The 14,505-nt window shown below is 47.6% G+C and overlaps 6 protein-coding genes across 6 annotated transcripts; 3 read left to right on the top strand and 3 right to left on the bottom strand.

The window, feature by feature from the left end:
• Positions 1-597: 597 nt before the first annotated feature.
• On the top strand, positions 598-1,551 carry P153DRAFT_434987 (uncharacterized protein). The gene is made up of 2 exons (XM_033673121.1): positions 598-1,049; positions 1,105-1,551. Exons 1-2 carry the CDS (start codon positions 748-750, stop codon positions 1,283-1,285), a joined length of 483 nt encoding a protein of 160 aa, XP_033519144.1. The 5' UTR covers positions 598-747; the 3' UTR covers positions 1,286-1,551.
• A 775-nt stretch (positions 1,552-2,326) lies between these two features.
• P153DRAFT_370661 (Extradiol aromatic ring-opening dioxygenase) lies at positions 2,327-3,638 on the bottom strand. Its single transcript, XM_033669091.1, has 3 exons — positions 3,007-3,638; positions 2,932-2,958; positions 2,327-2,881 (listed from the first exon to the last, which is right to left on the bottom strand). Exons 1-3 carry the CDS (start codon positions 3,359-3,361, stop codon positions 2,430-2,432), a joined length of 834 nt encoding a protein of 277 aa, XP_033519143.1. The 5' UTR covers positions 3,362-3,638; the 3' UTR covers positions 2,327-2,429.
• A 256-nt stretch (positions 3,639-3,894) lies between these two features.
• Positions 3,895-5,133, bottom strand: P153DRAFT_400833 (uncharacterized protein). The gene is made up of 5 exons (XM_033671855.1): positions 4,827-5,133; positions 4,638-4,696; positions 4,528-4,580; positions 4,178-4,474; positions 3,895-4,117 (listed from the first exon to the last, which is right to left on the bottom strand). The coding sequence occupies exons 1-5, from the start codon at positions 4,947-4,949 to the stop codon at positions 4,080-4,082; spliced, it is 570 nt and encodes a 189-aa protein (XP_033519142.1). The 5' UTR covers positions 4,950-5,133; the 3' UTR covers positions 3,895-4,079.
• Positions 5,134-10,059: 4,926 nt separating this feature from the next.
• Positions 10,060-11,295, top strand: P153DRAFT_301589 (Orotidine 5'-phosphate decarboxylase; the record flags this gene model as incomplete). Its single annotated transcript, XM_033664391.1, has 2 exons — positions 10,060-10,369; positions 10,436-11,295. 2 exons carry the CDS (start codon positions 10,060-10,062, stop codon positions 11,293-11,295), a joined length of 1,170 nt encoding a protein of 389 aa, XP_033519141.1.
• Positions 11,296-11,632: 337 nt separating this feature from the next.
• Positions 11,633-12,705, top strand: P153DRAFT_126401 (uncharacterized protein). Its single transcript, XM_033662015.1, has 2 exons — positions 11,633-12,082; positions 12,140-12,705. Exons 1-2 carry the CDS (start codon positions 11,969-11,971, stop codon positions 12,572-12,574), a joined length of 549 nt encoding a protein of 182 aa, XP_033519140.1. The 5' UTR covers positions 11,633-11,968; the 3' UTR covers positions 12,575-12,705.
• Positions 12,563-14,209, bottom strand: P153DRAFT_370658 (iron permease FTR1). Its single transcript, XM_033669090.1, has 5 exons — positions 14,026-14,209; positions 13,851-13,975; positions 13,461-13,801; positions 13,103-13,403; positions 12,563-13,051 (listed from the first exon to the last, which is right to left on the bottom strand). Exons 1-5 carry the CDS (start codon positions 14,048-14,050, stop codon positions 12,761-12,763), a joined length of 1,083 nt encoding a protein of 360 aa, XP_033519139.1. The 5' UTR covers positions 14,051-14,209; the 3' UTR covers positions 12,563-12,760.
• Between the last annotated feature and the right edge of the window lie 296 nt (positions 14,210-14,505).

The following is a 14,505-nucleotide window of genomic DNA, read 5'->3' as shown; positions in this document are numbered from 1 at the left end:
CCACTACTCGCGAAACAACCACATGTAACAACCACCATCCCCAAACGAAACACCCCACCAGCACAAAAAGTTTCAAACACCACGGCGCATCTATACTTAGCCACCCCAGAAACGAAACACCACCAACGACTCATTCCCGCGAAGTAAACTTTCCGCACCCACAATGTAACACAACGCCAAACATGCGTCAAACAACCACGACCACAACCACAACTTTTGCATACAGCGCAACAAAAATATCCCGCAGTGCGTGCTTACCCTACTCCCCAGTAAAAAAAACCTCGGCACGATCCCAAAGCGAAACCATCCCGCCCGACAACACGGATCACGCGACCAAACGGGCCATACCAATACTCCGTCGTTACTCGAAGGAGGCGGCGTCCAGGAACCGGTCAGCTGTATTGGGGGTCGGGCAGGGGTGTGTGTGGTTTAGAGATGGGGGGCCTGAATTTGTGGGCTAGGCTGCAGTGGGGAATACGAGGTGGTTTGGTGCTTGGGTAATTAATTTTTCTTGTGTTTGGAGGATGGGCGAAGGGATGGGATGGGTTGGGTTGGGGGTATTTAAGGTTTGGGGTGGGAGGGTGTGTTTCGACGGGACGCGACTCGACTTGACTTGACTGCTGAGTTGAAACAGAGACTTGGATTGAGAGTTGAGGAAGATATATAAATCAATTCGCCTTTTTTCATACACTTACTTCGCATCATCACACCAAAGTACACCACACCACACCACACCACCGCATCAAAATGCCATCCACCCCCCTCCTCACCCTCACCCTCGCGCTCCTCACCCCCTCCACCCTCGCAGGTTTCATAATCCTAAAACCCACATCCTCCTCCTCCCTCACCCTCAACGCCCAACAAGCAAGTTCCATCTCCGCGAAATTCGACTCCGCCATATCCTCCTACGCAGCACAAGTCACCACCCAGCCCGCCTACAACAGCGCCTGGAACGAATTATACGCATACGAGTCGACGGGCAAGAAAGATATACCCGAGGGTGTGACGGCGACGAATACGGTTGTTACGTATACTACGACGCCGGAGTGGTGAGTTTCTTTCCCTTGAGATTGTTGGGATTGTTGGGCTGATGTGTGGGGATAGGTTTGCGGCTCTGCCGACGGATGCGCAGAAGTATTTTGCGAGTATACATGCTAAGGAGGAGGATATTGAGGCGAGTGTTATTCGGGATGTGGCGGGTGGGGCTGGGAGGTTGATGGGTAGGGGGGCGTTTGTTTGTGGGGCGGTGGCGGCTGTGGTGGTGGGTGTGGTGGTTGCTTTGTAGGGGGGTTGATGGGTGGGGTGTTTGGAGTGACGATTTATGGTTAAGGATGGATACCCTGTTGTTTGTTAGCGAGAGTCTGGTAATGTTAAGGCGTACCTGGGAGGTTGAGATGCTACTCTAAATGTGTAAGGCGCAGCTTGTTGTGAGAGTAAATTATAGTTTGAGAAGATGTATTAGCCTGTCCTTGTGGTTGGAGCAATGCGTAGGCCTTGTTCATCTACGAGCCATTGCACAGCACGGCAGTACTGAACCTAATCTCGAGTATCCCACGTCATCTCACCAGCTCCGTTCGGGCTACATCGAACCCTCCGCCTCAAGCTTCTCTCGCCCATAATGTTCAATCCACAAGATCGCCTCAATATAGCCCTGGCGCTTCACCTGTGGGACATACTTCGCTAGGGACATAAGGTAGCCTATCTTACTCGTAAGACATGAGGCTGTCATGTTCCTTGGCTTCTCTCCAGTCTTCATCTCCCGCACCAGCTGCACCAATATCGCAGCTTATTTTGCGAGTAATGTTCTTCGTCGTGACAGTTGTATTCGCACTTGATGAAGCCTGACCATCCTCGGTAGGCGGAACGATATTGAAAGCAAGGTTTGGAAGTGGTCCGCAGTAGTGTTCTCATTCGTAGAGCCACGGTCGTCAGATTCTGCTTCGTCCTTTAACTCGGCCACTTCCATGAATTCCTCGGAGTCGATTCTGGTTGTGTTCTTGAGTTCTAACTCCGCCATAACGTCTCTAGTTGCATCCATATGAACGTCGGCCTCGTGACCATCAAACTGTTTGAGGCTGCTGGAAAACCTGCTTCTGATGGGGCCTTCCTGGAATGGGGTCCGATATCGTGGCTTGTGATGGCTGTTTCGACGTTGGCGGTAGAAGAGCGTGTAGAAGAATGAAGATGAGAATCCGGAGTTAGAGCGTCGTGTTATCGGCAAATGGTTGTCGTGCTAGCAAATGTGGTGAAGAAGACCACGCTAAGGCTATCACCATACCAAAGGAGAAGGAGACAACAGATACGAACTGGAAAAGTATAAGAATCGATGAGATCCAAATTCTTATTCACATTTCCATTTCTTCCCCCAATTCCAACACAACTTTTCCTCACCTAATCACACTGCCCACAATCCTCCCATCACACTCCCCTCACGCCTCATCCCAATAATAACTCCACATATCCAACCCATTAATCTCATCCGAATACTTCCTCCCCCGCGTCTCGCCCGCCGCGCCCGCACAAACAATCAGCGGCAAAAAGTGCTCCGCACCACCTCTAGGATGCATCTGCCAGGCATTAGGCCAATTTCTCCAGTCCTCAAACTTACGCGCTCTTTCTTCCACGTCGTCTGTCATCGCTGCATCGGTAACCGCATCGCTCCATTTCACGTTCTCCTGCTTGAACTGTGGCGTCGATGAGACGGGCGAGAACATAAGGCGCAGGTTATGAAACGTTGCGTATCCGGAACCAACGATGGCGATGTTCTGCGCGCGGAGAGCGTGTAGAGCGCGTCCGATGGCGTAGCTTTGAGCGGGGTTTTCCGAGGCGAGCACGCTGACTTGGATGAGGGGGATTGAGGCTTTGGGGTCGATGAGCATCACTGTAGCGTTTGTTAGTTTCTGCATCGTCGTGCGAGTTGGCGGTACGTACTGGGGATGAAAACGCCGTGGTCCCAGTCTGTGTTTGTCAGCTGTCATGTTCTTTTCTTTTCGGAATTCAACTCACCTCTCTCCCCGTCTAATGCACACTCCACGCCCTTCTCTTTCAAGGCTTTCTCTACCTCCTTCGCTATTTCTGCACTCCCTGGCGCATCGTGCTTCAGCTCGTACGATTCAGGTGGAAAGCCGTAGTAATCGTAGAGTAGCCCAGGTTTCTCCTTGTTACTTATCGTAACTTTCGCCGTCGACCAGTGCGCTGTCACCAAGACGATAGCTCGGGGTTGCTGCGGGGTGCCGAGTTTGAGTATCGCGGGCACCTTTTTCTTGAGCGAGGCGGTGATGTTGCGGTGTGAAGGTTCGCCAAGAATGGGCAGCGGGCCTCCGCCGTGAGAGATACTCAGTACGGGGGCGAGGCGGGACATGGCGGTGTTATTATTCGTACTGTTATTATTTGAGGTGGGTGTGCTGTTGTTGGAGGAGAAGAATTGCTGGATTTGGTGCAAGGGGGAGAATGTCATGTTCTCCGCTGATGCTCGTTGGAGGATTGAGAAGAGGGCAAAGTTGCGTGCTAGTCTCATGGTCCTGGGAGATGGAACATGCAAGGTATATGTATTCTCGACGTGTGAGAAGACATGGTGGCTTCTGGGACTTGCTTTGAATGGTTGGAATTGCGTGATGTGCGAGTCGTTGGTGATGTTAGTCAGGATGTTTTGTGAGCGCGGAATTGAGCCGTCGGGCGTTCGGAAGATGACATTCGGGAGTCCGACATCACACGTGCACGCAACCTCGACTAGACAATTATCTTCGCTTACTCTTGTCATTTTCCAAGCCACAGTGTATGCAGGCAATCATGTAAGTGACGTAACAGTATGTAGAAAATTTAGAAATGTTGAGAAGTGGTATATTAGCTTTGTATTAGAACCGACTCTCGAGATGTGTAGATACATATCTAAACCTCAGAAGGCCCCAAACTCCATACCCAGGGTATCATTCCGAACGCCTCACTACCCAAGGAACATCTGAGCTGGTAGATGCAACACCTCCAAGCTAGTGACGATAAGCGGTGCCAGCGAAGACAAGCAAGAAGGTAAGAATACACGTGACAAAGCGCGCATCACACCCATGCCACTCCGGAAGATGCTAGACCTCCATCTCCATCTCAGGCTCTCCCTTCGTACCTACTGCTCCGTCAGTGCTATCCATCCATTTCAAGATATTAGTTTTGAACGCATACTCACCAAGGCCGTCGCCGCCGTCAGCAGAGTTCTCACCGCCCTCAGAGTCAGACTTGATTTCAGTCTTGACCTTCTTCGCACGAGGCTTCTTCTCCTTGGCGGGAGTCTTCTCCTTGGCAGGCGTCTTCTTCGGAGTGTCGGATTTGGCTCTAGCGGATCTAAGCTCAGGGTCCTTGACGTCTTCGTCGGCTTCGCCATCAGGGGAGTCGGTAGTCTTGCGCTTCTTGCCCGCACTGGCCTTGGGAGCAGGACTAGCTTTGGCTACTCCCCCGCCAATAGTCGCACCTGTGTTGTTGAGAACTGTATTTGTTAATTAGCAAGCGTTCCAAAGGATTTGGAGCACGATGGCTCACAGATACCGAAGGACTCGTGAGTGTCGATGGCCTTCTTCTTGATCGGAGGCCACCTATAAGGCGATTAGTGTTAATTTCTAGAAAGGTTACATCTGTAAGTCTGTACTAACATCTTCTTGAGCGAGCCGGCGGTGTTGCCCGTGAGCTTGGCGAAAAGGTCATAGTCGTACTGTGTTGTGGTTAGTCTCATCTGCATGTAAAGGTGTTGAAGTGTGATGAGTGGGCGATGAAAGTCGATAGACTCCATTCGAGCATATGGTAGGTGCTAGGGATAACCATGGTTAACTGCATGTACTCACCTTATCTGGACCGATCGAGCTGATGAACGCGGCAGCGAGGAGCTTGCAATCGCGACTATCAAAGCCCTGGATCAGGTTGGCTGGGGCTGCACCGTCCGCGTCGGCAACCTTCTTGGGAGGCATGTTGACGAAATGTTGTTGGATGAGGGGCTGAGTTGTGTGCGATGTGTTTGAGAAATTATGTGTTGGAAAGAGAGGAGAGGGTCGTGGGGAACGTGAGGCACTGCTTTTATGCGTGGGGTACTGCTCTCAAGGTGAAGCTGGAAGTGGGAAACTTGCTCATGGAACACAGGAGACGCGATCAGGCAGCAATCCCAGGTGACTGGGACTTTCGAATGCGTCGATCCTCTCTGATAAGCATTGTAATCTGATTTTACCTTCTGAACGTCAAGCAGCTGCAGACCACGTTGTCTATGAGGATTCTGCGCTTGTTATGGGAAAGTCAGTAAAACAGTTTTGCTAAGTAACAATAACATCGTCCAGGTTTTGCGTTATCGGAGTGTTTGTTGTGCCTACGCACCATGCTATGTTCATAGCAGCTGTCGTGGAGGAATTTATGAGTACATCACTGCGAGACTGAACACATACCATCAACAATAGAGACTACCCATGTGGAAGCAATGGCTGTTCAAAACCGATCGGCAGCTAAAAGGCACTCAAATACACACAGCTATTTGAACTTCTTTAACTATTGAAGTGCGTTCAAGAATCAAGTGCTTTTCAGCCAGAGTTCCCCCATACCGCCAGCTCTTCGGTGCTAGGTGTGAACCAGAAAGTAAGAGAGTTCATCACGTCATGCAACAATCACTCTAATCTTATCTTTCCGATAGTTTGCTCAATGTACAATTCTGGAAATCAAGCATCCAATACCAATACTCTCTTATCGTGTAGGGCGTTATTGGGGGAAAAGCAATACTGAACTTGCTAAGATAGATGCTTGTTGAGCCCGCCGTTTCCTATGCAGAGAGTATACGGAGAGCCACATATTTAGAATATGCGTTATCGATCTAAAGGGGTTGCAAAGAAAAGGGCCGGAGTATCTACTCATAGCACAGATATGGTGGAGCTCCTCGAATAGTGGAATGGTGAAGCCGAGAGTGTATACGAATAGGAGAGCTCGCCGCCTCTGCTGACGAAACCATACACCATCTCTCAAACTAATGCTCTGTCCATGGGTCGTGCGATTGGCCAGAAGACATAGAGGGCTCGAAATAGCAGCGTCTACAGCTTGCGCGGAGAAGAGAGCTTGCTCAGTCTAACGACATGAGAATGTTACCCTACCGCGGAGCGAAGCGTCCCGTCCCGACGCAGTGGACCGCAGAGCACTAACGCTGAGGAGATGTACCGTATAAGTTTGCCCACTTCGTCGAATGCTAGCCAGGGGTCAATCGGGCCGAATTATAAGCGATCTAATGCAATAGTATACTAAGCTGTGTCTCAGCACAGACAATATTAAATTCTATTAAACTAATCTCTATTCTATACACTAAAGTTTTTCTAGTTTAGTAAACAGCTCTATTACTTACTATTTATCTATATTTACTATAACGTAAACGCCCTTTATTAAAATTAACCCTAATACTCTTTAAGCTCTAAGTTCTTAGCAGTAGAAGCTAGGCCTAGTAGCAAAACTCCTTAGTAGCTAAACGCTTAGTGTAGGAGTATATAAACTTCTGCCTCTAAAGATTTGCAATTATAACAAAGTTTCTTTACAGAAAAAGTACTAACTAATCTTATATTTCCTCTACTATTAAATTTAGAAGAAGGAAGTCTTTAAAGGTACCTAACAAAAGTATAGATACCTTACAGGCCTTAAGTAGGATAGCGCGTAGAGACCTCTAATAGCTAAAGAAGCTACCTAGCACTTTAAAATACCCCCTACTATATATAAAACTATATAGGCAAAGAGGTATAAGATAGTAAGCCTTGCTTATAGGCGTCTACAGGCGTTATTAGTAATAAGGCAGGTAAGGTAGGCTAACTTAGAGCTTAAGTTATTTAGGCAGTTTATTAAGTAGTAGAAGATAAGATAGAAAGTTTTAAGGTTTTAGTTTATATAGAGAGTAAAGATATTATTTAAAACGCTTTATAGTAATAACCTTAGAGCTAATAAGAAGGTTAGTATAACTTAACTTTACTAGTTAAAACGTATGTATAGAGAGTAAAGGCTTACCTTAAGTAGTAATTAGAGTTTAAAGTTTTAGATAGGTAGTTCTACAACTTCTACTAAAGATAGGATATATCCTAGAGATATCTTACCTACTAGTCTTAGAAACTCTCTTCTAAGTATGTTAACTTAATAAACTAGTTCTTATAATTTGTAAGAAGGAACTCTAGTAACTTATTTACTAATACGTTAATAGAGGAAAGCTCTCTACTAAGGATAGACCTAAATAGTAACTAGATAACTAGTAATAGAGGTAGTAACTAATTCTTATCTTCTAATATCTTAAATATAGATAAAGTGCTAATTCCTTTTAAGTTCTTTAATAGGTATACTTACTACCTTAAAGGCAAAAGAATAATTACTAGCTTAGTAAGTAATAGTAGCTAGTCTAAGCAGTAGGCAATATTAGTATTATATATATTTACTAATAGGAAGCCCTAATTAAAGCCTAAGCTAATCTTCTATAGGACTCTAAGTAGGCTAATTAATATAGCAGAACGTTTCTAGTAGAATTCTTAAGTAACTATTAAGGTAAACAAGTTAGTATATAATAATAAGACCTTATTCTAAAAATAGTTAGATTTAAAGCTTATACTAGTATTAGAGGAAAGAGAGAGCTTACTTATAATAGACTACACTTTCTTCTATAAAACTAATTAGGTTTTAACCTAGTGTAAGAAGCTAGCGCGTAGGATTATACTAGCGTTAATCCTACCTAGATGTATAGAAATACTCTAGCTACTAGACGTAGCTATTAATAAACCTTTTAAGGTATACCTAAGAGAAGAGATAGAACTTATCTTAGATTAAGATAAACCTACCTTAGGTTAAGTAGTAATCTTTAAACAGAGAATAGCTATTACTAAAGCTATTAGTAACGCCTAGAATTATTTCTGCTATAACTTATAAAAGATTATAGTTAACTTCTTTATATATACTAGAATAGCTATTAGCCTAAGTAAATTATAAGACAGCTTAATTAGGATAAAAGATATACTAAGTAATCTTATTAACTTTAATAGATAGGAGACTACTAAGCCTATTATTAAGCCTAAGATTAAGGATAACCTATAGGACAGCTTTTAATAGGCTCTGCTAACTAATAAGCCTTATAATAAAAGTAAATAGTTAGTAGAGCGTATAGCTATATATAACCTACCTAGCGTTAACGTTAACGTACTTAAACTTATGTATAAATTAAGGAGACTTATAGGTTATAGTTAATTAAAAAGATTAGAGCTTATCTAACAATTATGTAAGGCTAACGCAGAGGGCTTAACTGCTACTAAGGTAATTATTATAAAGGAACTTAGAGCTCTATTAGGCTTATTTACTGTACTAAAATTAGTAGAGTTTCCTAGTTAAATAGAGTAGATAACTTCCTATTAAGCGTACACAGCAGTAGAGCTTAAGCAGGAGGATAAGATTACTAAGCTACTTAAGCTAAGTAGGAGGGCGTTAAGTATACTAGCTTATTAATTAAAGTTGTAGTATTATTTAGATAATTTAATAAGTCTAAAAGTTTAAAGTTCTGTAAAGTTCCTAGCGCTGCGCTAGTAACTTAGCACTGCCTAATCTAGTAAAGTATTAGCTTTTTTAGGTACTTTTTAGTATTATAGTAAAGAATTAGGAAGGTTTAGAGTAACTACTTTATAGTATATTACTAGTCTGTAAGTTTATTAATAGACTTTACAAAAACGCGTATATAGCTAGTAAAATAGTAAAGCTTAGCGCTCTAAATTAGATATTAACAGTACTTTAAAACATTGCTGTAATTACTTAATTAACTCTATATATTTAAACGCTCTATATTTTAACGTAATAGCTTAAAATACCTAACGCATGTGCCTAACACTAAGTCTAATTATAACGTAAGCTACTTAAAAATTATAATACTAAAGTTCTATTATAACTCTTAAATTTAGATAATTTTTAAGCTTTATACATGCGTTTTTAGAGTAAATAGATAGAATTAAAGTAATACTAAGTTATGCAATTTAATAAGTAAGGTCTATTAGCGCAGATATTGTATTAGATTGTTTAAATTCGGCCTAATTGACCCCTAGCTAGCATTCGACGAAGTGGGTAAACTTATACGGTATCTTGACGCTCGATATAGAGATCGGCATCGCCGTGTAGGAATCTAGTGGTATGCAGCATCTCCGGTGAATATGTAGTACCCTGGCCGAGGTACTACGAGTGGGCAGACGCCACACGTCCGCGAGCTGCAGGTACCAGTGCGGCACGGTCGGTATCGGACTATCGAACCCTGGACGTTAGCAGGGTTGATATTGTGGCATCGAGGATTACAGGTGAGGATCCACGACGTCTCCGAGCCGAGGTACGATAGGAGAGATGCTGGAACTGGCGTTGACTACAATGCGGGTTGCACAGCAAGAGGGCAGAGAAAGAGACAGTCTGGAGGGCCAGATGCTTAGTGTTGAGATGAGATGACAGGGCTTGGCGATACGAGACAACTTGTAAAGGAGACGGTGAAGAAGTGCAACGAAGGAGGAAACCAACGTCGCAATCAGACTCAGGTCTCGACGCCCAGGATCTTGCGGTCCCCCCGCTGACGCGTATTAGGCGTACAGGAGGTCGGCCCAGATGTATGTAGGCTTAGCGAGCCGTAGGCAGGGCGGAATATGATTGGCGGAGATATGGAGACTGCGGTGTCGGCCCGACTGCAACGCTGATCGACGATGCGCTAGAGACAGGCACCGTGCAACGATTCTCCTTCACGTGCGTCAGAGTTGTCACGATATTGCTGTTCAGCTGCGCGCTTTCTTGACCGGGAGATGACCTTTACTTGGTAGTACCTGTATCTCTCCGGAATATCTTGGCTTTCTCCTGCACTTCTCCTGTGGCTTTTTCTGGGACGCAGATTTAAATTCTCCAGACGCTATTTGTTCTGGGCCATCGCTCCTTGGTCCGCCGACAACGCTGCCCCTCACCCCTCGTCCCTGCATGTTGCCTTGACAGCCGCGTCCACAGCACCGATTTCTCAGCGCACACACGCGTCACTTTTGCAAACCACCACCAAACTCGACTGCTTCGCAAGTCACCATGTCGTCGCATCCAACCCTCACCAGCTCATACCGCACACGCGCCAACCTCCCTACCACGGGACCCCTGGCTTCGTACCTGCTAAACCTGATCACAATCAAGCAAACAAATCTGTGCCTATCTGCCGACGTCGAGACATCTGCCGAACTGCTGCAACTCGCCGAGGATGTTGGCGACTCGATATGCCTGCTCAAGACGCACTGCGACATTGTCATCGACTGGACCGACAGGACAGCACAAGCCCTGAGAGAGATTGCCAGGCGGAGGCATTTCCTGATATTCGAGGACCGGAAGTTTGCTGACATTGGCGGTATGTCTCTGCTGGAGCACTCGTGAGGGGAACTTTTCAGGACAGTGTCTGACTAAGGCGCAACAGAAACTGTGCAGAAGCAGTACACATCGGGATACCACCGCATCGCACTGTGGGCCGACATCACGAACGCACATGTCATCCCTGGCCCAGCCATCGTCTCCGCCCTGGAAAAGGCTGCGGAAGCCACCATTGCGAAATACAACACAGCCGTACACACCGAGATCTCTGCCTCTCCGCGCACGCAGCTGATCAACGGGATCGACGAGGATGAGGATGACGACGAGGACGAAGACGCAAACGACACATTGGGAAACCCAACGATCGAATCGCCCATTGAAGCATACGACGAGGAGAGGCGGCTCAGCATCAAGACAATCAACCAGCGAAAACAAAGCGTTGTGAGCGTGAGCACCACCATCTCGACCCGCACAGAGAGCATATCACCCCATCCTGGGCCCAACGTGTCTAGTGAAGATGGTCTCGGTCTGGACACAACCGCTAAACTCGCACGTCTCGGCGAAGCACCATTCCTCCGCTCTCTCCTCCTCCTCGCCGAGATGAGTTCTGAAGGCCATCTTATGACACCAGAATACCAGAAAGCGACCGTGGACATTGCAAGAAACAAGCGAAGCTTTGTCATGGGCTTTATTGCGCAACGAAGCCTGAATACAGAACCAGAAGACAACTTCATCACAATGACCCCAGGTTGTCAATTACCACCTCCTGGCCAGGAAGGTAAGAAGTTGGGCGACAACCTCGGTCAGCAGTATAACACTCCTCACAAATTGATCTTGGAACAAGGCTGCGACATCATCATCGTTGGACGAGGCATCGTGCGTGCGGCAGACCGCAAAGCGGAAGCTGAGCTATACAAGGCAGCGGGATGGGCAGCTTACCAAGAGAGAATTGGAGCCACACATTGAGCTTCTCTCAACTTCGCAGGTCGTCTGGAGAACTGGACTGGTCCTTGATCGAGAGGACTCTTCCATCATCGAGGCATCGATGTGCCTTTGATTGTACACGATACGACATGGGCGTTTTGGACAGGAGAAATACATCTAAACGAAATTATTACGCGGCGTTGTAAACATAAGGCTTACTCACTGGCTTAGCAAACGGTATGGAGGATTGTATTTTGAGCTTGCATAGCAAAATCTTGGTACTTTTATTCACACCAAAGCACCATATTTTCTCCTCCCCATGATCATCGCAGATCTGCGGAGCCAATCGTGGTCCAGGCCTTCGATCCAGCTCAGCAAACGCCCGGGGAGAAAACCCGAGATTATGGGTCCGTGAAGTGGAGTGCCGAGACGTGAAACGAACGGGCACTATACCCAGCTGAGTTGTATTGTATTCCCAAGGGATGAGATAACCGAAATGAGATGACTGCGTAAGCTGTACACGAATCCGAGGGCATGGGTTGTAGATGGGGAGAGGGATCTTCCTGTTTATGTTCTACGAAGCTTTGCTCTGTCGTTCATCCCTTCATTCGTTCGTTCGTTCATCCATTCATTTATCCATCTTTTTGTGAAATACACTTCGATACACTCTTTCAACACCACGTTCATAACATCTCACAAGCTCAAAATCGCAGCCATGTACATCAAGAACCTTGCCCTCCTCACCGCCGCCCTCAGCGCAGGAGCAGCCGCAGACTTTGTCGTTATAACCACGACCCCGACCCCCACGAACCTCGCTGTCCTCGCGAACGTACGCCCCCCACACACCATCCACACACTATCTCCCCCTCTCTAACCCACCGCCTAGTTGAGCTCCTGGGTCTCCAGCATAGAATCCTACGTAACCTCCAACCTCTACTCGCTCACCGCCTCCGTCGCGCCCTCCGCCGCCTCCCATGCCGCCTCCATGCAATCCAAGTTCGTTGAGTTTGCTGCGACGGCGTCGTACAGCATCCCCGCCGCGGTCACCCAGATGAGCGGCGCGTATGAGACGTTTACTACCGTGCCAGCGTGGTACAGCGCTCTGCCTAGTGATGTTAAGAGCTACTATGATACGAACAATAAGGTCGTTGAGAGCTTGGTTTTGGAGGCTGTCAATGGAAAGACGACTGGGAGCGCGAGTGTGACGGGTGCAAGCGCGACGGCGGCGCAGACTACGGCGCAGGCTACTGGGGCGGGGAGTGTGGTGAAGGCGGTTGGGGCTGGGGTTGCGGCTATGGTTGCGGGGGTTATGGTTTTGTAGGGTGGGATTGTTGGGCGTTGAGTGGATGGCATGGTGGAGAGAGACAGGGGGTTGGAGACAGTGCGTTGATTGGATTTTGATATTTTGTTCTTTTTGTTCCTTTGCATGTTAACATGTACCAGGCAAGCAAATGTATGTACCCTTTTAATCCCATGAGGATATCTTCGTGGCGGTGGATGTGACCCACTACTTGACTTCCCTCACTGCTGTCGTGCCAACCACGATTTGCTCTCCACTTGTCTTCTTTCCCGCCAGCACTTCATGCCCGCTGGACGTCTCGGAATCACTTCCCACTTCTGCTTGATGAGCCGCAGTCTCCTTGCTCTCTTTCCAGCCAAGGAACACAAATCCGATGATGACCGCGACCCAGTAGAGGTTGTACGAGATGACCGAGCCGTACGTAGCGCTACTCTGCCAGCCGAACAACGAGTTGAAGATTCCCCAGCCCCCAGAGCCGTTATCTTGGGGTGAGCAGCACTGTCCAACAGATTAGCCCCTGATGTCTTGAAATGCGAATGGTCGACTCACGCTAAGGTGCCAAACGCTCTTCCTGATGTCGTAGCTCCCTGGTCCTGCGCCAGCTTCTACGGCTCCTTCTCCAGCGAGCTTGACCCATGCGTTCTGCTCGAGGTTCCAGACACCCTTCGAGAACAGCCCCGCAGCAACGAGGTACAGAAAGCATGTTGAGATGACGAGGAAGATCTGCAGCGATGTCTTGTTGCCGCCCTTGTAGATCAGGTAGCCGACCAGTGCGCCAGCCCCGAGTCCGCAGATGACAGCGAGAGGGAAGGACGTCGCAGGGAGTCCAAGGCCTACACCCGCGATAAATCTGGCATACCGTTAATGTCAAGCATTTCGATTGTATGGAATTGTGAGAGAGACTTACAGCACGGCTTCGATCCCTTCCCTCAACACTGTAACAAATGGCAAGATGAACATGGCGTACTTCTCCATCCATCTCTTCACTCGTCCGCCAACGGGTAATCCTGAATCTTTGTCCTCCAGCGTCTTCGCGATCTTGACCCGCCATTTGTCCTGCAATTTACTCACGCGGAGGAGCGCTGCGCCCATGACAGTGATGATGATACTGGCCAGGATGCCAAAAACACCTTCCCAGATGTATTCAGCCTTCTCAAAGACGTTTTTGCCCGCCGTGTAGAATGTGCCAATTACGGCAGCGCAGATGATTAAGCAGATGAGAGCACCGAGACCTACGCCCCACCAGATCTGTGCTACATGTTAGGTGCAGTCGAAGAAAAAGGCCGAACATTGGTACCTGGCGAACGAGTCTCTTGTGTGCGGCGGCATTCTGCTCCGGGTCCAGGGTTTGCTTGAGGAAAGCGAGGAGCACGGAAACGATTATGCTGGTCTCGAGGCACTCGCGGAAGCAGATGAAGAACACTGGTGGTGGGGTGAGTGGAAGTGTGATGTGTGGTTACGTGGGAACTTACCGGAGACGGCGAAGACGTTTGGCATCTTGACGTGTTCACCAGGACTACGCTTCAACTGGAGCAGATGAATTGATCAGATAAAAGAGTGAAGAGACGAGTAACAGGATCTAATCATGGAGAGATGGTCAGGAACGGGATCTAATCAGATGCTCCGGGCCTTGCCCAACCATCCTCTTCAGCAAACTACAGCCCGCACTTCGGACCACCTCCACGTCCTGCCTGTAAATCTGCATTTGGCCGGTGGCAAGCACCATACCATACGGGACCACTGCTCCAGCCATTCACCATCCAACGATCGCCGCAGCCAAGAACGCCAAACGAGAACAAGGTTTTTTATCACGCAGGCTAGCGCCCACTTAGCCCACTCGCCTACCCCAAACCCGCATCGACGAGGGTCCAGATTATCAGATGGCTCGATAACAGCACGAGGGTGACATGCTCCAGCGAGCGTTATTGGGCCGTTGATCAACACCGAAGGTT

The sequence above is a fragment of the Dothidotthia symphoricarpi genome (assembly GCF_010015815.1).
Source record: "Dothidotthia symphoricarpi CBS 119687 unplaced genomic scaffold P153scaffold_22, whole genome shotgun sequence".
In the NCBI taxonomy this organism is placed as follows: domain Eukaryota; kingdom Fungi; phylum Ascomycota; class Dothideomycetes; order Pleosporales; family Dothidotthiaceae; genus Dothidotthia; species Dothidotthia symphoricarpi.
This window is presented reverse-complemented; position numbering and strand designations above follow the sequence as displayed.

Bases quoted from the DNA above. Each gene is read 5' to 3' on its own strand.
- P153DRAFT_370661 (XM_033669091.1), bottom strand. From the start codon at position 3,361: ATGTCCCGCCTCGCCCCCGTACTGAGTATCTCTCACGGCGGAGGCCCG. The intron at 2,959-3,006 runs GTGAGTTGAATT...TGACAAACACAG, and splicing joins TGCATTAGACGGGGAGAGAG to ACTGGGACCACGGCGTTTTC. The intron at 2,882-2,931 runs GTACGTACCGCC...CAAACGCTACAG, and splicing joins CCACGGCGTTTTCATCCCCA to TGATGCTCATCGACCCCAAA.
- P153DRAFT_370658 (XM_033669090.1), bottom strand. From the start codon at position 14,050: ATGCCAAACGTCTTCGCCGTCTCCG. The intron at 13,802-13,850 runs GTACCAATGTTC...CATGTAGCACAG, and splicing joins ACAAGAGACTCGTTCGCCAG to ATCTGGTGGGGCGTAGGTCT. The intron at 13,404-13,460 runs GTAAGTCTCTCT...ACGGTATGCCAG, and splicing joins GAAGGGATCGAAGCCGTGCT to ATTTATCGCGGGTGTAGGCC.
- P153DRAFT_126401 (XM_033662015.1), top strand. From the start codon at position 11,969: ATGTACATCAAGAACCTTGCCCTCCTCACCGCCGCCCTCAGCGCAGGA. The intron at 12,083-12,139 runs GTACGCCCCCCA...CCCACCGCCTAG, and splicing joins ACCTCGCTGTCCTCGCGAAC to TTGAGCTCCTGGGTCTCCAG.
- P153DRAFT_434987 (XM_033673121.1), top strand. From the start codon at position 748: ATGCCATCCACCCCCCTCCTCACCCTCACCCTCGCGCTCCTCACCCCC. The intron at 1,050-1,104 runs GTGAGTTTCTTT...GTGTGGGGATAG, and splicing joins TATACTACGACGCCGGAGTG to GTTTGCGGCTCTGCCGACGG.
- P153DRAFT_400833 (XM_033671855.1), bottom strand. From the start codon at position 4,949: ATGCCTCCCAAGAAGGTTGCCGACGCGGACGGTGCAGCCCCAGCCAAC. The intron at 4,697-4,826 runs GTGAGTACATGC...ACCACAACACAG, and splicing joins GCTCGATCGGTCCAGATAAG to TACGACTATGACCTTTTCGC. The intron at 4,118-4,177 runs GTGAGTATGCGT...ACGGAGCAGTAG, and splicing joins TGACGGCGGCGACGGCCTTG to GTACGAAGGGAGAGCCTGAG.